The 25858-nt window shown below is 36.0% G+C and overlaps 1 protein-coding gene across 4 annotated transcripts in view; it reads left to right on the forward strand.

Annotated features, from left to right (window-relative positions):
* The window catches only part of FNDC3A (fibronectin type III domain containing 3A), a 162240-nt gene that overhangs the window by 51153 nt on the left and 85229 nt on the right, over positions 1-25858 (forward strand). For all 4 annotated transcript variants that reach the window (XM_067713874.1, XM_067713876.1, XM_067713873.1 and 1 more), the window contains exon 3: positions 11068-11143. In XM_067713874.1, coding sequence (XP_067569975.1) covers positions 11068-11143 — 76 coding nt within the window. The remainder of the gene's footprint in view (positions 1-11067; positions 11144-25858) is intronic.

Here is a 25858-nt window from a genome sequence, read left to right on the forward strand (position 1 = left end):
ATTTCCATCTATAGTGCACAGGGGTTCTCTACATCCTTCCCTGCATTTGTTGTCTCTTGTCTTTTCAATGATGGCCATGTTGACAGGTATGAGAGAATATCATTATGGTTTTGATTTGCATTTCCCTAATGATAAATGATGTTGAGCACCTTTTCATGTACCTGTTGACCATTTGTATATCTTTGGGAAAACGTCTATTCTGGTCCTTGGCTCATTTTTAATTGCATTATTTGTTTTTTGTCTTTTTTTAATAAATTTATTTACTTTTGGCTGCATTGGGTCTTCATTGCTGCACATGGGCATTCTTTAGTTGCAGTGAGTGGGGACTACCCTTCGTTGCGGTGTACAGCCTTCTCATTGCTGTGGCTTCTCTTGTTGCAGAGCTCGGGCTCTAGGCGCGCGGGCTTCAATAGTTGTGGCACGCGGGCTCAGTAGTTGTGGCTCGCAGGCTCTATAGTACAGGCTCAGTAGTTGTAGTGCACGGGCATAGTTGCTCTGTGGCATGTGGGATCTTCCCGGACCAGGGCTCGAACCCGTGTTCCCTGCATTGGCAGGCGAGTTCTTAACCACTGCGCCACCAGGGAAGTCCCATTATTTGGTTTTTTGCTATTGAGCTGTAGGAGTTATTTATATATTTTGGATATTAACCCCTTATCAGATATATGATTTGCAAATATTTTTTTTCATTCTATCGGGTGTCTTTTAATTTTGTGGATCATTTCTGTTGCCATGTAGAAGCTTTGTAGTTTGATGTACTCCCACTAGTTGTTTTTTTGGTTTTTTTGGTTTTTTTGTGGTACGTGGGCCTCTCACTGTTGTGGCCTCTCCTGTTGCGGAGCACAGGCTCCGGACGCACAGGCTCAGCGGCCGTGGCTCACGGGCCCAACCGCTCCGCGGCATGTGGGATCTTCCCGGACCGGGGCACAAACCTGTGTCCCCTGCATCGGCAGGCGGATTCTCAACCACTGCGCCACCAGGGAAGCCCCACTTGTTTATTTTTGATTTTGTTGTTTGTGCTTTAGATGTCATATCCAAAAACTCATTGCTAAGACCCATGTCAAGGAGCTTTTTTCCTATGTATTCATCTAGGATTTTTATGGTTTCAGGTGTTACATTTAAGTCCTTAATCCATTTCGAGTTAATTTTTGTGAGTGGTGTAAGATAGAGGTCTTAGTTTCATTCTTTTACATGTGACTATCCAATTTTCCTAGCACCACTCATTGAAGAGACTGTGGGTTCTACATTGGGTATATGTGGCTCCCTTGTCAAATGTTAGTTGTCCAGATATGCATGGGTTTGTTTCTGGACTCTTGATTCTGTTCCATTGGTCTGTGTTTCTGTTTTTATGCCAGTACCATACTGTTTGTTACTATATCTTTACACTACAGCTTGAAATCAGGAAGTGTGATGGATCCCACTTCATTCCTCTTTCTCAGAATTGCTTTGGCTATTTGGGGTCTTTTGTGGTTCCATATAAATCTTAGGATTATTTTCTTCTACTATAAAAAAAATGCTATCAGAATCTTCATGGGGATTACAGTGAATCTATTGATAGCTTTGGGTAGCGTGTGCATTTTAACAATATTCTTCTAATCCATGAACACAGGTTACCTTTACATTTATTTGTGTCTTCTTTGATTTCTTTCATAAATGTTTTGTAGTTTTCAGCGTAGAGATCCTTCACCTCCCTGGCTAAGTTTATTCCTAAGTATTTTATTGTTTTTGATGCTATCGTAAATGGGATAGTTTTTTAAATTTTTTCAGATAGTTCACTGTTACTGTATAGAAATGATACTGTTTTTGCATGAGAATTTTGTATCCTGCAACTTCAGTGAGTTTGTTGATTAGACCTAACAGTTTTTTTGGTGGAGTCTTTTAAGATTTTCTGTGTATAAAATTATGTCATCTGCCAAAAGAGACAGTTTTACTTCTTCCTTTCCAATTTTGATGCCTTTTATTACCTTTTCTTTCCTGATTGCTCTGGCTTGGACTTCTAGTACTGTGTTGAAAAGGAGTGGTAAACGTGGGCACCCTTGTTTTGTTCCTTATTTTAGAGAAAAAGCTTTCAACTTTTCACCATTGATTGCATGGGCTTGTCATATATGGCTTTTATTATGTTGAGATACTTTCCTTCTATACCTAATTTGTTCAGAGCTTTTATGATGAACAGATGTTGAATTCTGTCAAATGCTTTTTCCTCATCTATTGAGATGATCTTTTTAATTTCATTCTGTCAAGGCGATGTATCATGTGTGTTGATTTGTGTATGGTGAACCATCCCTGTGCCCAGGATCATGATGAATAGTCCTTTTAATGTGCTGCTGACTTTGATTTGTGGTTACCCTGTTTTTCAAGTATGTTAACCCCTTCCTCCATCTGCTTGCTTTAGACTGATAATCATATAGTCTCAAACGCATTCTTAAAAAGAAGAATCTACATTTTCTTACTCTCCTCCTCTATATTTTATGATTTTGATGTCCTCGTTTACATCTTCACGTTTATCCTTTTGCTGTTCCTTGTGTTTATCATTACTTTCACAAATAGATTTTTTTTTCTTTTTGATTTGTATACTGGCTTATTTAAGTGATTTACTTTCCAATTGTGATTTCCTCTTTTCTGTATCTTCTTGCTTCTTTTATACTTAGAGAAGACCTTTCAATATTTATTTTAGGGTAGGTTTAGTATTACTGTATTCTTTTAGTTTTTGCTTGTCTGAGAAATTCTTTCTCTCTCCTTCTATTCTAAATGATAATTCTGCTGGGTTGAGTATTATAGGTTGCAGATTTTTCCCTTTCAACACTTTGAATATATTTCACCACTCCCTTCTGGCCTGCAGCATTTCTGTAGAGGAATCACCTGATAGCCTTATGGGCGGTTCCCTTTTAATTAACTCTTTGTTTTTCTCTTGTTACCTTTAGAATCCTCTTTTTTTTTTTAACTTTTGCCATTTTTACTATATGTCTTGGTATAGGTCTGTTTGGGTTCATCTTGTTTGGGACCCTCTGTGCTTCCTGTGTCTGAATATTTGTTTCTTTAAGTTTGGGAAGTTTTCAGCCATAATTTCTTCAAATATATTTTCAATATCCTTTTCTCTGTCTTCTCCTTCTGGAATTCCTATTAATGCATAGATTGGCATGCTTTATATTATCCCGTAGGTCTCTTATATTGCTTTTATTTTTTTTCTAATTTGGCTTTCTGTCTGCTGTTCTGATTGGATGATTTCCATTATTCTATCTTCCAGATCACTTATTCGTTTTTCTGCATTATTCATTCTGCTATTCATTGCCTTTAGCTCAGCTTTCGTCTCGCAAATGAATTTTCCAATGTGCTGCTGAATTTGGTTTGCTAGTATCTTGTGGAGAATTTTTACATCTATATTCATCAGGAATAATGGCCTGTAGTGTGCTTTTCTTGTAGTATCCTTTTCTGGCTTTGGTATCAGGGTAAAGCTGGTCTCATAAAATGAGTTTAGGAGTATTCCCTCCTCTTCAGTGTTTTGGAAGGGGTTGAAAAGGATTGCCATTAGTTCTTCTTAAAATGTTTGGTAAAATTCACCAGTGAAGCCATCTGCTCCTGGGCTTTTCTTCATTGAGAGATTTTTGATTAATGATTTAATCTCCTTACTGGTAACTGGTCTGCTCAGATTTTCTGTTTCTTCCTGACTCAGTCTTGGTAAGGTGTATGTTTCTAGGAATTTTTCTGTTTCTTCTTAGTTGTCCAGTTTGTTGGCATATAGTTGTTCATAGCCTCTTATGATCCTTTGTAATTCTGTGGTATCAGTTGAGTTGTAATGTTTCTTCTTTCATTTATAATTTTGTTTTGGGTCCTATCTTTTCCTTGCTTAGTCTAACCAAAGGTCTGTCTGTTTGCAGATGGCATGATCCTTTATGTAGAAAATCCCAGGGGACTTCCCTGGTGGTCCAGTGGTTGAAACTTCACCTTCCAATGCAGGGGGTGCAGTTTCGATCCCTGGTCAGGGAGCTAAGATCCCACATGCCTTGCTGCCAAAAAAAACAAAACAGAAGCAGTATTGTAACAAATTCAATAAAGACTTTAAAAATGGTCCACCTCAAAAAAGAAAAAAAATTTTTTTGAAAAGAAAATCCCAAAGAATCCTTACAAAAATGACTAGAGCTAATAAACACATTCAGCAAAGTTGCAGGGTATAGGATCAACAAAAAAAAATGCAGCTATGTTTCTACACATCAGCAGTGAAGAATCTGAAAACAAAGTTAAGAAAATAATTCCATTTACAGTAGCATCCAAGAGAATAAAATACATAGAAATAAATATTCCCAAGTTGGTGAAAGACTTGTATGTGGAAAGCTACAGAAATGTGCTGAAAGAAATTAAAGATGACTTAACTAATTAAAAAGACATCCCATGTTCATGGACTGGAAAACTTAATATTGTAAAGATGGTAACACTGACCAAAGGAAGGTACGGAGTCAATACAATCTTTATTAAAATTCCAGCAGCCTTTTTTGCAGAAATGAAGAAGCTGATCCTTAAATTCATATGGAATTGCAAGGGGCCCCAATAGCCAAAACAGTCTTGAAAAAGAATAACAAAGTTGTTGTTCAACAACTAACACTTCTTGATTTTAAACCTACTATAAAGCTACAGTAGTCAAAATAGTATGGTACTGGCATAAGAATAGATATATATAGGCCAATGGAATAGAATTGAGAGTCCACAAATAAACCCATATCTCTGTGGCCAATTTGTTTCAGACAAGGGTGCCAAAACTGTTCAGTGGGGGAAGAATAGTCTCTTCACAAAATGGTGCTGAGACAACTGGATATCTACACGCAAAAGAATGAAATTACACCACTACTTCACACCATATAGAAAAGGGAACTGAAATGAATCAACAACCTAAATAAGCTAAAACTATAAAACTCTTAGAAGAAAGGAAGAGTTCATCTTCATGACCTTGGACTCTAAGTGGAGTCTTAGATATGACACCAAACTTACAAGCAACAACAAGAGCAAAATGAAATTAGATAAATTGTACTTCATCAAAATTAAAAATGTTTGTACATAAAAGAACATTATGGGGCTTCCCTGGTGGCTTAGTGGTTGAGAATCCGCCTGCTGATGCAGGGGACACAGGTTTGTGCCCTGGTATGGGAAGATCCCACATGCCGCGGAGCGGCTGGGCCCGTGAGCCATGGCCACTGAGCCTGCACATCCAGAGCCTGTGCTCCGCAATGGGAGAGGCCACAATGGTGAGAGGCCCACGTACCCCACCCAAAAAAAAAAAGAAAAGAAAAAAACATTATGAAGGAAGTGAAAAGACAACTTCCAGAATGGGATAAAATATTTTCAAATCTTGTATCTGATAAGGGTCTAGTATCCACAGTATATGAAGAGCTTTTACAACTCAACAAAAACAGACAACACAATTTAAACTGGGCAAATGACTTGAATACACATTTCTTCCAAGAAGATATACAGATAGCCAAGAAACACATGATACAATGCTCGACATCATTTGTCAGGGATGTTAGGGAAATGCAAATCAGAATCACAATGAGATATTACTTTATATCCACTGGATATCTATAATCAAAATAACAAGCATTGGCAAGAGTCTAGAGAAATTGGAATCCTTGTATATTGTTACTGGGCGTGTGAAATGATGCAGCTGCATAAGGAGCATGTGGTGGTTCCTCAAACAGTTAAATGTAGCGTTACTATATTACCCAGCAGTTCTACTCCTGGGTACATACCCCCAAAATTGAAAAGAGGAACTCAAATATTTGTACATAAATGTTTACCATAGCACGATTCTCAATAACCAGAAGGTTGAAAATAGTCCAGTTGTTTATCAGGGTCTGAATGGATACATAAATTGTAGTATATCCATACAGTAGAATGTTATTTAACCATAAAATGAAGTACTGATACATGCTACAGCCTGGATGAACCTTAAAAACGTTATGCTAAGTGAAAGAAACCAGTCATAAAAAATCACATATTGTATGATTCTATTTATATGATACATAGAAATGGGTAAATCCATAGAGACAGAAGGCAAATTGGTTGTTATCAGGGTCTTAAAGAGGGAAAAAGTAGAGTGATTCCTTAATGGAAGTGGTGTAGTAAAATGTTTTGGAACTAGAAGAGGTGGTGGTTGCACAACATTGTGAATGTACTAAATGCCTAGAATTGTACCCTTTAATATTGATTTATAATTAATATGTGAATTTCACCTCACTGAAAATATTAATAGTGACACTAATGGATTATAATAACATTGATTTTTAAAAGAATCCATGAGCCCATACTCATACTAAGAAACATGTAAAGTTGGGGTGTAGGATAAGGGGAAGAATTCAGAAAAGAAGTCTCTTCTTAATAGAAGAATGCTAACTAGTAACTACAGAAAGAATGGCGTTTTTTTAATTGCCATTTTACAGCTACCACAATAATGTTTGGTAGTAATTGTTGAAACCATTGGGTGAAAGACTGTTAGGGAATAGAATATTCAGAGAGTCTCAAAGTATCACCAACCATATTGATTGTTTATTACTTTCAAAGGGAAATGGTATCTTTATAATAGAGACATCTAAGAGATAATCACCTAAAACCAAGTGATCAAACTTAACACCGCTCAGGTATTCTAAAATGGTATATCAAAAAAAGAGTGACTGTGAGAGTGAGCAAATATGGCAACCCATTAACAATTGGTGAATCTAGGTGAGGGGTATATGGGCATTCATTGAATCAGTCCTGCAGTTTTTCTGTACATTTGAAATATTACAGAATAAAAGTTGGGGTAAAGATGAAATTTGAATATGACCCTTCCCTGTTTAATAGCCTTGCCTAAAGGTTTAACTCCTTAGCTTTATATTTAAGGATCTTCATGATCTAGCCCCTGCTTATCCTCCCAATTTTATCTCTTTCCATTGCATTTCTCAAACTAGTTTAGACTTTAGCTATGCCATACTTCTTCCCATTTTCAAATTGTCCGTGATCAATTTACAGACCTTCTAGAGAATGGACTTGAGGATACGGGGAGGGGGAAGGGTAAGCTGGGACAAAGTGGGAGAGTGGCATGGACATATATACAACTACCAAATGTAAAATAGATAGCTAGTGGGAAGCAGCCACATAGCACAGGGAGATCAGCTTGGTGCTTTGTGACCACCTAGAGGGGTGGGATAGGGAGGGTGGGAGGGAGGGAGACGCAAGAGGGAAGAGATATGGGGACATATGTATAACTGATTCACTTTGTTATAAAGCAGAAACTAACACACCATTGTGAAGCAATTATACTCCAATAAAGATGTTTAAAAAAAATATATATCCGTGATCTCTTTCACCCCCATGACTTCATACATGCTATGTGTGCTCTCTTCTGGAATGTTCTCTCCCCATCTTTAGCTTGTTAATTCTTGGTTGTCCCTCTGAACATTATATAGCTATCATCTCCTCCAGGAATCTTCCCTCATCATTGTGGGCTGAGTGGAACCTATAGTACATTGTTCATATCTCTGTTACACCTCTTATTACACTGTACAGTTAATTGACTGAGTACTTGCCTGTTTCCCTCACAAGACTGTGTATTCCTTGAGTCCTTGGACTGTGATTTATTTTTATTCTTGATGTCCATAGTGCATATAAGAGTAGGTGCCACACAGTGGGTGTTTAATAAATGATTTTTAGATAAATGAATAAATTTAACCTCCTACCATTTTCCTGAACGTCTTATTATAATTTAAAAGAGTTTATCCTTTTTTACTTAATATCAGGATATATCAGTTGTATGTGTACCATGTTTGGTTTTCTTAGTTTTATTTCTTTTTCCCAACTTTGTAGTGAATGAATTCATCACAGGAATTATTAGTATTTTATAGAATTCCATAGTACAACCAGTACTGATAGAGGATCATAATTAAAAGAGGTAACATACATGTAAAGCAGACAGCATAGTGTGACACAGTAAGCACTACTTTGGGTCTTGAACCGCATTAAGAATTTAGTGAAATCTAATGAAAATAGTGAACCCTTCCGTAGAAAATTGTAATACCTACAGAGAATTTCATATATAATTCTGTGTGGTTCACAAACCCTTTGAATAGATATCTATGGCCCCCAGGTTAAGAACTCCTGTGCTTTAACCCAGTGCTGGCCTCAGGTATCATCCTTTAGTAATTCACTACCTCTACTAAGTTCTAACACTAATAAGGAAAGGAGTGAAAGAAACATAATGGGTTAAAAAAATTTTTAAAGAACCATGGATTTGTTTGAGATTGATAAAAAAATGTATTGGAAATAAAAACAAACTGAAAATCCTCCAGCCCACTTTCAAAATTGTAAGTTTTCTTTAAAACAACTGTTGGATCACAGAGGGAATGAAGAAGTAAATGGCAGAAAATCTAAAAAACAATAGTGAAAATATTCTCTATGGTTAAACTGAGTAAAATTCATGGTTTTAAGTGCATATATTACTAAAGAAAGAATAAAATAGAGTATTCAACTGAAAAAGTTAGAAAAACAACATGGTAAGCCTAAGGAAAACAGAAGAAAGGAAATAATAAAAGTTGAAAATAGAAATTAATGTATTAAAAGAAGCCTACTTAGATGACTGTTGTAACCTCCTGATGAAGAGTTCTTCCTATATCTGGTTGCTACACTGCAGCCAGGGCGATCCACCATAGTATTACCTGCTTACGTAACTCTTCCTTGCCCTTAGAATGGCTCACAAGACCCTTCTTAACCCAACTCCTGTCTACCTTTCGCCATATTTCTAACCTTTTTCCTCCATCATTTCCCCAACCCTTATCTCCGCCTGCCCCATTCTCCAACCATATAGAACTACAGAACTTCTTTTGGTTCATTGAATTTGATAAACTATTGATGACGTTTCCTTTCCTGGAGCTTTGCATTTGCTCTTCTCTATACCTTAAAGGCCTTCCCACTCTTCTTGCCTAGCTAGTTCCTTCTCAGTCTTCAGGACTCAGCTTAACTTTTACATTCTCTAGAAAGCCATTAAATACACAAACACACACACACGTGCATATACATGTATACACACACATGCTCAGGTAACAGACTAAGTACTTGGTCCTGTGTGCTCTGATAGTGCTTAACTTCTCCTATCGTAGCACTTATCACCAGTCAATGTCAAAGAAATGTTTGAAGAAGAGCAGTAATCGAGGTACACCATCAGAAAACATATTTCTAAGGTTACAGTGTTTAAAATGATTAAAATAAAAACATATTTCCTAAGCTACTTTTGCCAAAGTAGACAGTGTTATGGATGAGACAGGCCAGAAGAGTATATTGTGTGCTAAAGGAGCTATCTTAAATTTAGCAGATTGTATTGGTTAGCTCTCTAAGGAAAAAAAATACTTTTGGATCTTCTCCAGATAAATTTGAGGTGCATTAAAGAACTAAATATAAGCAATTATATAAAACTAGAAGAAAAGAAAAACTAGCATTTTTAATCAAACCTATAGGTCAGCGTTGTCCAATGGAAATATAATGCCAATCACATAAGTAATTTAAAAAATTTTAGTAGCCACATTAAAAAGTAAAAACAGGAAAAATTAATTGTAATAATTTTTATTAACCCAATAGGTCCAGAATATTATTTCAATATGTAATCAATATAAAAATTAACAACAAGATATTTTACATGGTTGGGTTCTTTTGTACTAAATCTTTGAAATCCAGTGTGTATTTTACACCTATGGCACATCTCCATATAGACAAAGACAAGCCACATTTCAAGTGCTTGATAGCCAGCCACAAGTTAAATTTAGAAGCAATAGAAGGTGTCACAAAGGAAAAAATAGGTAACATTGGCTACAGGAAAATAAACAATTAAAAAATTTGAGAAGACAAAATGGGAAAATATTTGCAGCATAATATAGTATATTATTATTATTACTACCATTATTATTCAGAGAATTCATATGAATTGCTAAGAACATTTAAGACCCCAAAAAATAAAGAAAGATGACAGACAACCAGTTTACAAAAGAGCCAGTAGCAAATGTAAAGATAGAATTTAACCTCGTTAATAATCAAAAAAGTGCAAATTAAACGATAGTAATATACTGTTTTCATCTATCAAGGTAGCGAAGATTTTAAAACTATAATTTTTAGGGGTGCAGAGAATGTGATTAAATGGTGTTCTCATAGACTGAGGAGGAATGTGAATTTGTAAAACCCTTTTAAAAAATAGTTTAGCAACAGATAAGGGAATTCTATTTCTGGGAGTATATCATAAGGAAACAATACTAATTACAGAGATGGGAAAACTACATACCAAAATGCTCACTACCTAAATTCTTTAATTAAGAGAATGGTTAAGTAGTTTATGGTATAAACATTCGATGACAGACTTTGAATAATAACATTGGAAAAGTATTTTTTTAATATTAAACCAAAAAAAGACACAGAATTGGAGGTCTTATTTTCCCCCTTATATTTAAGGGGGGAAATTAAGCCTATACATAGAGAACAAGACTAAAAAATTTATGAGAATGCTAACAATGTTTATTAGGATGGAGGGACTTCAGTTTTTTTCCAGTTTTTTGTTTTTCTGTTTTTCAGATGTCATAAGATTAGTGTGTATTACCTATAAAATAAAAATAAAACTACTCAAAATTATGGGATTAATTTAACATATTTTTAAATATATTGCTAATTTGAGATGTCATACTAATTCAGGGGTGCCATCTTATTCTCTACCTATCAATTTATACTTTATTTTTAGAAAAACACAATACTTTACAATTGGTGAAGTAGGCATAGATGATCCAAATATTCAGTAGTTTAACTCCATCTTTGTTTCAGAGTGAAATTTATTGACTTTCCAATAAAATTGTGCCACTGTCTTTTTTTATTCCCTTACTTTTGGCTTGAGTCTGACCTCCAGAAAAATGAAGTAATTAATACTTTTCAACAAATGTGTAATCCCCATTTTCCTTCCCAGTTCCATATGATTAAATAGCTCACATCTACTCTCTTACTAGCAACATTTAATATCTTGATATACTGATTTACTCTGTTGCCCCTTTGATTAATACTTCTTCCCCTCATTTTAAGGTTATCCTGGTACAAGTTAACCCAGGGGAAGCATTTACAATAAGAAGAGAAGATGGACAGTTTCAGTGCATTACAGGTAAGAATGGTTATTCTCATTTGAGACAAGACTAAAATTTATGATACATAAAAGTGTATGTGCTTGTAGTTTCTTCCTTTCTTTCTCACTACCACCACAAGGCACAAACTCTGAATACTTTATGGCTTAACTATTACAGTAGCATCTTAATTAGTCTCTTTGCCCTGGTTTCTTGATTAATCCTACTCTAGTGTCACTCCCCTGCTCAGAAATCTTCAGTGAATCTAGTTCAGGTTCCTTAGTCTTTTTGAAAGATCATTTCATCTTTTGCTTGCTTCCCACTTTCCTTTCAATACTGTTTCCCTTCAATCTTGCTAAGTTGGTTTATTCACTGTCTCTGAACCTTTCTTGTACTTACTGTATTCTTCTTCTTATCTAGAATTTACCCATATCACCACTACCCCCAGCCTATCCAGATGTTTCCAGACTGAGCTCAGATCTTATCTTTAAAAGGTTTTTTATAAAGTCTTTAGTAAGCATCCCTTCCACAGTACTTACTAGCCAACACCCCCCCCACACACACACACACACATTTGTGCCAAACAAAAATGTCTCCAGATATCACCAAATGTTCCCTGGGAGGCAAAATCACCCCTAGCTGAGAACCACCACTCTGTGTGAAGATGAGAGCAATAAAAAGGTCACTAGCTTTGGAATTAGAGAACCTGGTTTTAAACCCCAACTCTGCCACTTAACTGGCTGTATGAACTTTTGCATGTTATTTAACCTCTATCAGGTACGTTTCTCAGTAAAATTCCTATCCCTGTGCATAATAACACACCTCATAGGATAATTGTGAGGGTTGACTAATAACGTTTATAAAGCACTCTAAACCAGACCTGGCACATATAAGGCACTGAGTAAGTGGTGATGGTGGGTACTGTAGCGGTGTTTAATAGAAAGTGACCCCATCTCCTGTGAAAGCCCAAAACACCAATTATTGTGCCATTCATTTAGCAAGAATGTACTTTTTTGTAACATTTCTTCCAGTTAGTATTTTGAAAAGCCATTTAAATTTGTGTGTTTAACTTGGAATGTATATTCAGTCTCTCCGGCTAAGTTTTAATAAGGACTTTATGGGCAGATACCATTTCTTACATTCCTTTGTATTCCCTTCAGTTCTTGGCCTTCCACATATTGGGTACCTATCTAATAGTTACTACTTTCATTTGAAAAGAGCACGTTAGAAGTGGGGAGACCGTATGCTTTATCATCCAAACCAGGATACTTTAAGAGTGAAAGTGGACCCTAGCAATTACTCCACAACAATTAGTGTCAGCCAAGATTGTCCCAGGCAAACCAGGACTCATGATACCTCCCCCCCATTTAACCTGGGCTGTCAAGTCAATGCAAGCAAAGAAGAAATAGATCTAACTCTTTCTAGAGAAGCAGTTAGCTCAATAATTACAATTAAAACTTTTAACCTGCCATTTAAACCTTACATGTCTTAGAGTTAGCACTTTCTCTAAGTTAATTTAAATCCTTTGAGCGGCAGTTATTTGGTAACTTCACAAATAGGAATGGTCCGCATATTACGAGCTTAAAAGAAACCAGGTAGTAGAATTCATAAACAGTATAATAAACTTTGCCTATCTTTACTTGTCAGTTAGGTTTTCATAAAAATAACTTCATTTTTATACTGGGTACCTCTTAGAATGTAAGTTTTTAGTAGAGCACACACCTTAGGTTTATTTGTACATCTCTTTTCATATTGTTTTCAATAAATATTGTTTATGATGGAAGCATTTTAACTAATATAACATTGGTCTTTCCAAACACATCTGCAAATGAGGATACTCATTACTGTTTTAGTGTGACTTAAAATGCAAAAACTGATCATTGCAATTGGATAACCAGACTTTGAATTTTAAATATCTTATATTTTAAAAGTCAATTTGTAAGTGTAATTTGTAAACCCCTTCCCTCATAAAATCAATTTAATTGATTTTTTATGTGGCACTTATCCCTTCAATCAGAACCAAAAAAGCGTATCTAGTTTATAATGTGCCTGTAGTGCTAACAGTATCCTAATAATAAGAATTGACTATCATGTGAAGGATTTTTAGGCAGGGGCACATTTCTTTGCTTCAGGAGAAAACAGAGACTCTTCTCTCTATACATCAGATTATAAGAGTGGAGACTTTGTTTTAAAATTACTACTGGGCAGAGTTTTAAAAACACAGGAAACTTTAGCGGGAACCATACAGAAAGTAAAAGGCTCTCCTCTCTTTATGTTTTTGTTTGTCCAAAATTAAAAGATGGGATATAGATGAAAGGTAGTAGTGAACAAGAGACTGGGTTGAAGTCTTTGTGAAGACCAGCATGCCCTCAGTCCAAGCAAGAGAAGACAGGACAAGAAAAGGCTAAGGACTGCTGGGGCTCATCCTCTCCTCCCTTTTTTTGCTCTTTGCCATCACTATTTCTATCACATGGCAGTCATCTTCTTGACCTAGTTCTTGAGCTAGGTAAAAAGTAAGAGTATAGGTAGAAGTGGATGCAATATATGAAAAAGAGAAAGTGTTAAGGGAGGAAAATCATGTGCCAATGAAACTGACAGAAAAATAGGGTGCCTAAGGCCATCAAGTTAGGAAAGCTTTTCTTTTCACAGCCACTATACTAAGAAAACCTCTGTAGTAAAACCTAAAGAATTGAGATAAATCCAGTGTAAATTAATAAGCATTTGAATTAAAGGCTGTGCTTTTTAAAGCAGTTTTATTACCTATCAAGAATTTATAGAAACCAAAACTAAGTTAAAGAATCACAGGGAATATTAGAGATCTAAATAATTCCCCTATTTTATTGGAGGTTCAGAATTTGTGAGATACAGCTAGTTATGGGCAGAGCTCAATATACTACCTTTTTCCTACTGTATAGCATACTGCTTAGATAGATAAAACTGCTAATATTTTTTTCATGAATTTACAAAGTCTCTGCTGAGGTATACTGTACCAGCTGCAAGGGATTCAGAGAAGACTACTGTACCAGCTGCAAGGGATTCAGAGAAGACAGTTCCTGCCATTCAGGAACACAGTGTAGTAGGGGAAAGGGGGGAAAATTAACAATTGTACAATATAAAAAGAATCATTAGAAACATGCATAGGGTATTGTGGGAGCATAGGAGGACTAATCACAGAGTGATTATGTCAGAGGAAAAACCCTTCAAAGAAAAAGTGACATGTCCTTGTCTTTCAGGAAAATACCAGTTGGCCAAATGGACAAAAGGGTCTCAAGAAAGTGTTTTAGGCAGAGAGAATAGCGTACAAAAGCAACAGAAGGAAAGAGCAACTTGATTTATTTGAATAACTGCAAAGAGATTGGAATAGCTAAAAACAAAACAAAACAAAACGTTGTATAAAGGGGATATGGACAGAGATGAATCTGAAAATATAGTCACCTCTTGAAATGGCTTGACTACCATACTAAGAACTTTATTATAAAGGTGAGGAAGAGCCATTGAAGGAGATTATACAATAGAGTTAATATCCAGTTTACAGTTTGGAAGGATCAGTGAAGTCTTCGTTTTCTGTTACCATGTGCTCACCTGTTAATCTGAAAATCTCCCTACTTCAAACACCTAGAAATGTTCAATAAAATGTAACAAGTATTCTTTTAAATGCATTGCATAGCTTCTCTCTCTTGCCTTCACCCCGAAAAAAGAAGAAAGAAAAAGAAAAGAAAAGAAATTGTTATGGGCCAGAAACAAGGACTTTTCAATATTTGTTTTTTAAAATATGTTTCATATTTATGATGAAAATAATATACTTTGTTTATTTAATGTGATCATTTTTTATTGTTCCATATCATTCTTTCTGATTCTAATACAGGATCTGATGTCTGTCTTAACTTACCTTTTGCCTTATTTCATGTCCTTTTAGACAATGCACAACTCTTAAATATATAAAAGTGTAGCTCCCTGCCTTTTACTACCTTTCAGTTTGCCATTCTGCTCATTGGTTAGATTTATTTATACTACCTGATTCTAACCTATACCTCATTTTTGCCATCTTAAGTCACTGTTAATGGGTTTTAGCACAAATACCTCATTACTTTTGAAATTGAAGTACTACCTTGAATCTCTTTTTTTTTCTATTAAAAGTTATTTTGAAACATCTAACAATTTGATGTTTTTTGGATTTTTTTAGTGATTGGATTGATAGCATGTCAACAAATTGTTTTTTTTATAATGATATTATGGAAATTCATTTTTGCTTGGTAATTGTGCATAGGAATGTAAAAATTTATTATGTGAATAAATCTTAAGGTTTAGTATTAATAGATCTTTGTAACAAGTGCTAAAGACTGCCCTTCTTAGTTTTGTTTTGTGGGGAGGTACACAGAGAATTAACCGAAGTTTCTGAATTTGGCTTACTGGTGATGTCCTAGAAGCACATTTTGTAGACAGTATGTGGTGAACTCTTAAGATCCCTGTTGTAGAGCTGGCTTTCCTGGCAGTAAATTGGTACCCATCCTTCAGACATTATCTGTTCTGTGAAGTGTTTGCAGACAAGATCTTTCTTCAGTTTCTCGCCTCTTCTACCCCCGGATACACATACAGAAATCATTGAGGGCAGAAATTGTTTGACGTATTTGTTAATCTCCTGTCTTGCATAGCGCCCAGCACATAGAGAATGCTCAGTAAATGTTTAATTAAGTTGAATGAGAAAGAGAAAAAACTAACCTTTCTTGAGCATTTCCATGTGCCAAGCAAATGGAGTCTATATACACAAAAAATTTTATCTAAAAATCCTGCTTATTGAGAGGCAGGTATGGCTTTCTTTTTTTCCCCTTCTTCCATGACATCTCAAAATGAATAAATAGGACTAAATAATAAGAATTTATTAATTAAATATCTAGTGGTTTTGCATTGTTATGGGACTTCTACTGTGGTATGATTCCATGCTGTCCGTGCAAGATACAAAGTTATCTTTAAAAAAAAAAAGAATATATAAACCAGCTATGATTGAATAGTTTTTATATGCCCTGGTCCCTTCGAATGATATACTTTAGGAGAGAAAGATATTGATGAATGTTCAATTTTGTTAATCTAATAAGGCAGTAGTTAAGCAAATGCTACCTGGGTTGAGTTTCAGCTCTGCTGCTTACTATTACATCAGTCAGATTACATTAAGCAATTTAGTGATTATTTTTACATCCTGTCTTATGCTTGTTTGTGTAAAGAGAGAGAGTGTGTGTGTGAAAGAGTCTATCCATCAGAGGATTTGGAATATAATTAGTCATAGAGATTATTATTACACCATATCTTTTTGACATATTGTTTATATCTGTGGAATCATAAAAGCCAAAAAGCTACATCAGATATATAAACCCTAATTATGTTGATCATGGATTAACCAGATCTACATTTTGATGATTTGTTTTGCAACGTTGCTTCCACAGTTACATTTCAGCACAAATGAGGACCTCATATTCTTCATCCATTCATTCAGTGTTCAGTAAGAGACAAAAGTTGAATAAGCAAACACTCCTTATTTTCTCAAGATTATTTGACAGATTTTCTTATATATCTTTATGGGAAGATAAAACAGAATTTCGTCCCTGGCCCACTGCCAGTCTAAAGCTTTGTCTTATGTTATATTATCCAGGACTTTATTCTTTTTTTTTTTTAAATAGATCTTTATTGGAGTATAATTGCTTCACAATACTATGTTAGTTTCTGTTGTACACTAAAGTGAATCAGCCATACGCGTACATATGTCCCCATATCCCCTCCCCTCCCATCCTCCCTATCCCACCGCTCTAGGTCATTGCAAAGCACTGAGCTGATCTCCCTGTGCTGTGCGGCTGCATCCCACTAGCTATCTATTTTACATTTGGTAGTGTATATATGTCCATGCCACTCTCTCACTTCACCCAGCTTACGGTTCCCCCTCCCCGTGTTCTCAAGTCCATTCTCTGTGTCTACATCTTTATTCCTGCCCTGCAACTACGTTCATCAGTACCATTTTTTTTTTAGATTCCATATCACTAATCATTAGAGAAATGCAAATCAAAAGTACAGTGAGGTATTACCTCACGCCTGTCAGAATGGACATTATCAAAAAATCTAGAAACAATAAATGCTGGAAAGGGTGTGGTAAAAATGGAACCCTCCTGCACTGTTGGTGGAAATGTGAATTGATACAGCCACTAGGGAAAACAGTATGGAGGTTCCTTAAAAAACTAAAAATAGAACTACCATACGACCCAGCAATCCCACTACTGGGCATATACCCTAAGAAAACCATAATTCAAAAGGAGTCCTGTACCACAATGTTCATTGCAGCATTATTTACAATAGCCAGGACATGGGACCAACCTAAATGTCCATCATCGGATGAATGGATAAAGAAGATGTGACACATATATACAATGGAATATTACTCAGCCATAAAAAGAAATGAAATTGAGTTATTTGTAGTGAGGTGAATGGACCTAGAGTCTGTCATACACAGTGAAGTAAGTCAGAAAGAGGACTTTGTTCTTTAGGGCTCTCTTTCTGTGCACTTTTAATCAATAGCTTTGACAAAAATAAATGACACATTTATAAAGTTACCAGGTATCAGACAGTTACCAAGGACAACTAATAACATTAAGTAAATGCCAAGCTCAAGAAGATCACAATATATTGAAATGATAGGTCAAAACCAATAGGATAAAATTTAACAGGAATAATACAAAGTTATACATTTTGATTTAAAAAATTAATTGCACTGGTACCATATAGATGATGTGTATCAGAGTTCCTTTCTGAAACTGACTCTTGTCAATTAAGCACAAAAGGAGTTTATTACTGTGATACTGAGATCCTCTCCTTTCTTCCCTTTCCTTCCTAGCACTTAAGTCCTAAAGTCATTAGATGGGGCAGAACTATGTAGACACTTGTCTTAGTCCATTAGGGCCGCCATAACAGAATACCATAGACTGGGTGGCTTATAAACAACAGAAATACATTTCTCACAGTTCTGGAGGCTGGCAGTCCAAGATCAGGGTGCCAGCATGGTCAGGTTCTGGTGAGAGCCCTCTTCCCAGTTGCAGACTGCAAAGCACCACAAACTGGGTGGCTTAAAACAACAGAAATTTAATCTCTCACAGTTCTGGAGGCTGGAAGTCCAAGATCAACATGTCAGTAGGATTGGTTCCTTCTGAGGGAGACTTTATGTCTTTTTCCTAGCTGCTAGTGATGGCCAGCAATCCTTGGGGTTTCTTGGTTGTAGATGCATCACTCCAGTCTCTGCCTCCATCTTCACATGGTATTCTCCCTGTGTCTCTGTGCCTTCACATGGCTTTCTTCTTAAAAGGATTCCATATTGGATTAGTACCACACTCTACTCCAGCATGACCTCATCTTAACTAATTATATCTGCAGTGACCCTATTCCCAAATAAAGTCACACTCTGAAGTACTGGTTCTTAAACATATCATTTTTGGGGGGGACACAATTTTACCCATAACAGGTAGTAACAAGGTATCAATGTTAATTTCCTGGTTTTGATGGTTGTGTGGTTATATCGAAGAATACATACTAAATGCACACTAAAGTATTCCATGGGTGATGAGTCATCATGTCAGCATCTTACTTTCAAATGGTTTAGGGAAGAAAGTTCTTGGTGCCAGCTGGACATGCAGCTTTTTTTGTAAATTTGTGATTATTTCGAATTTTTTAAAAAATATTACTTTAAGAAAATGATATTGGATATCTTATAGAATCTTTGGGAGTATTAGAGAACCATACCCAAGGCTAAGCTTAAGGAACAATGCCCTAAGACCATGCAACAGTACTAGTTTGATTAGGAAACCATCATGAATGTCATGATTGTACCCATGCCCTTTCTCCACTAAGAATTCAAGGTCACTTGCTTCCAGCACAGATACCACTTCTGGAACAGGAATCTTGTAGCACCCACCACTGCTTCCTACGTTATCAGCACCTATAGGAGAAATGTTCTTCACCTCACACCAAGGTAACTCCTCCAACACACAAAAGGACTTTAGATCGTATGCATCAAAACGAATGACAGTGTCCACTATAGTGCAGGAGAGGAGAACTTAACTTTATGACTAGAACTTGCTTATTTTAGTAGAACTAGAGCTAAATGTGAGTCACTTATTGAATCTCACAAAAGTAAAAACAAAATCTTGAACTGCAAAAATAGAAATGTATGTTCAAAACAGATGGTGTAGTACTGTGGTTAGATGATATCCTTTTAACATGTTTGAAACAGGTGAGAGAGTTACAGGGAAACAAATTTTGACTCACAGGGAAAAACTGTCCAACAATTATGGCTGTATAAAAATGGAGTCATTGCTTGATTATACCAGACTCTCATCATTATGTATGCTTATGTACTGGTTAGATGATATTATAAAAAGTAATTCTTGCATAGTAAAAGAATTTTGGTTGTGCAAGTTCCAGCATTCATTCTATCTAAAGATTCTTTGATTCCAAAATAATCTTTTAATTAAACTGAGATCTCCTTATTTTTGGAAGTGAGTACTCTGAATGAGAGTCTTAAATTTAACAAGTATATCTGTGCGCTGGCACACTTCATAGAGTAATCGAGCTAGTGAATAGTTTTTGCTCCTAATAGACCTATAAATAGCATGCCAACTAGCTAATTTACTAGTCCGAATTCCTAATGAAATAAACACTTGTGAGAGAAGCTTCCACTAAACTTCAAATCTTATAGGGACAGAAACAGTGATGCTGTCTTTAGCTTGGTACATAAAACCTTACTTGACGAAAATGGTCAAGGAATATTAACTTCCTTCTATTTTGTTTCCTTAACAACAAAAATTGTCCTTTTTTTCTTTGATTCTCTGTGCTAAAATAATGCCTTTTGCTTAGTAGGCGTGCTGTCGATATTTATTAAAATTAACTGCTAAAATATCTTTAAATATATTGGTGTACTTGTTCGCCTTGGTAACTACTATATACTGAAAATATACTTTTATACTTAGGGGTATTTTAGTGCCTTAGAGTCTTCAATATGAACACCAATTAAGATTGGAGGGTAATATGGAAATTTTAATTTAAAAATGTAAAAATATAAATGTAGTGAGCCATAGATAATGCCCAGATATTAATCATTTAGCCAAATCCTGGATTTCTGCCTATTTTCTTATGATTTGACTCTCACATGTAGAAAAGTTGTCAAAGTGAATTCAGGTTTGTTGAAAGCTATTAACCTTTGTTTTCTCATAGCTCACCTTACTTAGGGAAGTCAGGAACCTAACTGACAATTCCAGAGTGTGTTGATTCTGAGGCCCTTCACCCACTAGAGTTAGTATGCCATCAATACTACCTCTAAATCTTCCTGCCTGCTTTTTTGCTTCCAGATGGCTCTGACCAGCTTCTGAGTAGTTACTCATGCTTATTTCACCACTGTTGGTATCACTTTCAGTCTGCCAGTGGGAGGTTATTGGGCCCTTGTTGCTTCTACTGTCACCTCATGCAAAGCGTGACCAGCACTGTTGCTCCTGGGGCAGTTATTGTCAGCACCTCTGTTCCTATTTTTCTTCTCTTTGCTGCTGCTGCTTTTTATTACTGCTTTTCCGCTCTCACCTTATCTCCTCATATACCTGATCCAGACTCTTCGTGCCATTATAGGGGTTTTTGAAGTTAAGGGAAGGTTTGTCCCCACTAGTAAGTACCACTGTGTCCTTCTCTGTGTGTTTTGGGATCGTGGTGCATATAAACACACGTCTAGCCTCCCTCCCGCAATTGGTCTGCTCTTTCATATTTGCCATCTCCTTTGCAGAGCATTTTATTAGCAAGTCTCCTCCTAAACTGAGCCAGATGACCTTTGAGGTCCTTAATAAAACAATATTTTGTTAAATACTTACAAGCTCTGTATCCCATTTACCGCAACTCTGTTACCTCAGAGTGAATTCTCTGCGCTCCAAAAGTTGGAGCTCCTGGCCTTGCCCATCTCTGTGTTCTAGTCTGAATCCTTATGCTCATCAGATATAATCAGATCCCTTTTGTCTTTATAGTTTTACCTTTGCTAGTAATAGCTCATAAATTAAATCATACAACATGTAGAATTTTATTTCTGGCTTCTTTCACTTAGTACAAGTTTGAGATCTGTCCATGTTGTGCATGTATCAATAGTTTGCTCATTTTTATTGCTGAGTTATATTACATTGCATGGATACCCCTATCTTGTTTATTTGCTCACTTGTTGAGGGGCATTTGAGGTATTTCCAGATTTTGGTTAACATACATAAAATGGTTGCAAATGTTTGTGTAAAAAAAATAAAAAAGCCTTTTCTCCCAGGTTGTCTTTGTTGGGGGTGGGAAAGGAAGATGGAGTTTTCATGCAAGTAGGACTCCTAGTGACCTTCTCTGATACCCTGGAATACCTGAGACATGTATACAAACTATGCCTCAGGCCCCATGAATCTTGTTAGATATGTCAGACCTTTGATATTAAAAATACCTCTGAAATTTATTAGAGGTTAAATGTCTATTGTTTTATATATCATGGTCACTACACTTTTTGCTATAGTTACTATAAATAGCAGTATGAAATATAACTTTTCTTCCTAAATTCACAATAAAACTTTAAAGACATAACAAAATATGTGAATTAATTAATGGTGCATTTTTAAAGGTACAAGTCTGGGAGTAGGTCAGCCTGGGTTTTAGGATCAGTGGGTGGGAGTTAAAGGAAAACAGATTGAGCTCAGTATGAGGAACAACTTTGTAATAAACAGAGCTGTCAAAGAGCCTCAGGAGCAATCAGTTTCCCATCCACCTTTGTAGGTGTTAACGCATATACTGACTCTTCACTTGATGGTGCCATTAGGAGGTTTAATTTCAAAATAGATCATGGATGGTTGGAGTTGATGCCTTTTAATAAGGTTCTTCACGAGTCTAAAATGTTATGATTCTATATCCTTGGGTATATTACTTAAATTCTGGCCATTATTTTGCACATAAATGAGGATGGGCTAGTGTGAATTAGATTCAACAATTTTCTACGAGCTCTCAAGTTTTTAGGTATTCATAACTATGCTAATATCTTATGCCATATCTTAAATTTATTTTAATAATAAGTATATCAGTATTCCAAGAATTTTTTATAAGACCATTGATTATCTTTGGATTAATGACTTCTTTACTACAGACTTGACTGAACTTAATGAAGTTCTTTTCAGTCTACGGAAATTATAAGTAACTCAAGTCCAAATCATATGTAGTAGATTCTCATTCCCATATGATTAGCCATTATTTACTTTTTTCATAATTTAACAAACTAAACCATGGAGAAGTTATATCCTTTATACATTACTTAGAAAATCTTAACTACCCTTAGAAAATGCTCTAAAAGCATAGGTAACAATTTTTCATACTGGTGGAAATCACATTATTATATTAAAAAGTTTGCCCTTTACATTTTCTCCTTCTAAGATGAAAACATCAGTTCCAGTAGAGAGACTCAAAATACTTGTTTTGAAACATTAATGAGTCTTGTTTGTGAAAATGAACCATAATATAATCATCCATTCATAAATTCAGCCCATTTTAGGTTAAGTGAATGACTATGACTCATCCTGAGTACATTGTGTAATAGTCCCAGGTTGTCCCTAAATGCTATTAAATGTTACTTTTCAAGAGAAACTATTTTATATATGACTTAGTTAAGAGAAAATTGCAATGTTTATGCTAAAAAGGAAAATATAGGCAAATTATCTTCAATTCTTTATTTTCCTAATGAATAAAATAGCACTGTTAAAGTTCTCTTGGAAATAGGAAATCTAAACCAGTTTAGTGAGTTCTGTTAAAATAAGTGATAAAAATCTCAATTTAAAAAAATTTTAGTGAGTGGTGATGGCAAAAGGAAAGTGAGACCCAGAAATATAATTGTGTAAAATAGCCAGCAAGGAAATGAGGATCTTAGTCCTACAGCCACAAGAAGCTGATTCCGCCAAAACCACATGAGGTTGGATGGAAGAGGACTCCAGCCTCCAGATGAGAACACATCCTAGCCAATACTTTGATTTTCACTTTGTGAGACTGAGTAGAGAACGCAGTCCATACTATGACTGGACTTATGAACTACAGAACTGTGAGCTAATAAATGGGTGTTTTTTTTAAAACCACTAAGTTTGTGCTAATGTTACACAGCAGTAGAAAACCAAGACAATTATAATATGAACTTTTTTTCTCTCATGCATTATGTGTAAAGGTCAATTAGTACTTGTATGGAGTTCTTTGCCCCATAGGCAGTAAAGGGACCCAGGTTACTTCTGTCTTGATCTGCCATCCTTAGGGTCTGCACATCATACTCATGTGCATGATCCAAGATGGCTCACCACCATGTCCGAGTCCCAGACAGAATGGAAAAGAGGAAGAGACAAAGAGATATAAGACATGCCTTGTTTCTTTTAGGACAAACTCTGGAGATTGTAAAGATCACTTCTCACATTCTCATTGACCATAGCTTAGTTGACCACTTCTAGCTAGATAAGAGAACTAAAAATTGCCTTTGGTTGGGCTGACCATGGATTCCAGCTAACATTCAGGGGATTATTACTGTGGAAAAAGGGAAGAACAAATACTAGAAGCTAACTAATAGATGCCACAGACTATTTTTAAAAACAATAATAATAATTGAAAATCTTGAAAGACCCTCCAAAAGTAATTATAGTGTTTACTTATGGGGTGGTGGTGCATCACATGGGGACCAGGGATGGAGTGAAAGTTTTTCCTCTCTACCTTCTTATATTTTTTTCATTTTTGAATCTTGTAAATGTACTTCCTATTAAAAATAACATTTTAGGGAATTCCCTGCCGGTCCAGTGGTTAGGACTCCGTGCTCCACTGCAGGGGGCACGGGTTTGAACCCTGGTCTGGAAACTAAGATCCCACAAGCCACGCTGTGCAGTCAAAAAAAAAAAAAAAAAAAAAACCATTTTAAATAAATAAGGGCTGTATATAAGAAACTTCCACCTCCCCCCTTTCTTTTTACCCAAAAGATACTTGTCTGCCTTCCCTCAGACACATTCACCTGTTCCTTTGGGATTAGTATTTCTCCATTCTTCCTCTTTGTCCCTCTTGAGATTTTTGTCATTTGGAGTTTAGTCAGTGAGCTCAGCCCAAAAGAGGCCATGTCAAATATGTATACATATATCCATACATATATATATATATAATGGATTAAGTATATTAGGTATCCTTAAGTGTTTGATACATCCTGATATTTCACAGTAATTAATAGAAAAAGGTCCTTCCACTTTTGTTGTCATTGCATATGCACAATATTTTAACTACTTTTTAGACCAGGGGTCCCCAACCCCCGGGCTGCAGACTGGTACCAGTCCGCAGCCTGTTAGGAGCTGGGCCGCACAGCAGGAGGTGAGCAGCGGGCGAGCGAGTGAAGCTTCATCTGCCGCTCCGCATCGCTCGCATTACTGCCTGCACCATCCCCCCACCCCCCATCTGTGGAAAAATTGTCTTTCACGAAACCGGTCCCTGGTGCCAAAAAGGTTGGGGACCGCTGTTTTAGACCATGTCAGTATTTATTTTGTGAGTTTTTATTTATAGCAGAGCCTTACTATCATTTATAAAGTTGAGAGAGTCAGGTAATACATTCTGGGTTCTAAATATCCATCTTGCCAATTCACTTTCTAGTAAATTGAGAACTGTCTGTATGAAGCAACTTCTTCTTAAGTGAGGAAACCAAAGCTAACGATACTGTAATTTATCAAATCACTCTAACTAGCTATATAAATTGGGGAGGTTTCCACATTAGAGAGCTATACTTTCTAATTAGATTTGATTAAAACTTGTCACAGAAGTCCGTGTGAGCATGTATTACACCTAATTGAGTAGTTTTATGGCCTTTTAAGCACATTAGTCCCACATTGACTGGGATTCAAATTTCTTTACAGAAGTCTGTCACTTTTCCATATTTATTGCTGTAACTACAAGATTGGCCTTCCTAAAACATGACTTTTTAGGAAGTCATGCTAAAAACTAACCGAAAAGCCTTGCCTTCTTTCATTTCATATAGCATATAACTCTTAGCCTAATTTTCTAGGCACTCCATCACCTCATTCCAATCTTTCTTTCTAGTTTTAATTTCAGGAAACTTCCACTCCAAATATTCCAGGATTAGTAGATACTCTAGTCTCTAAATATTTCTTACAGAGACCCCTCTCATATCTTTGTTCACGTTGCTCCTTCACTGAAAAATCACACAAGAGTGTGCACACACATGTGCATGCACATGTGCACACACAGGAGAGAGCTTTCTAAATTTTTGCAGTTCTTCAAAACCCAGTACTAATTAGTTCCACCTCTTGAGATTCTCTTTCTGACCACCCCAGGGTTAAAAAGTGTTCCTCAATTTCCTTTTGCACTTATCTGGCCTATATCTCTAACTTGGCATATGTTATTTTTTGGTTTTTGTCTTTTTTTTCTGTTTTAGAGTCCACCACTAATAATGTAATTGAGTGTTCATTATCTGCCAGGATCATGCTGTGTGCAGTTAATCTTATTTAAACCTTAAAAGAGTGAGAAACCTAAGGTTCATAAAAGTCTCAGAGCTAGCTATTGGAAGATCTGGGACTCAAATGAAGGTCTTTCTGACTGTAAAGATAATTTTTATCACTACACCAAGGGATTTCAGAATCAACTGGGAAGTTGAAACATGTAGGTGTCTGGACCCACATCAACCTTTCTCAAGTGATGATGGTACAAAACCATAT

Source organism: Pseudorca crassidens, chromosome 18 (genome assembly GCF_039906515.1).
Source record: "Pseudorca crassidens isolate mPseCra1 chromosome 18, mPseCra1.hap1, whole genome shotgun sequence".
NCBI lineage: Eukaryota > Metazoa > Chordata > Mammalia > Artiodactyla > Delphinidae > Pseudorca > Pseudorca crassidens.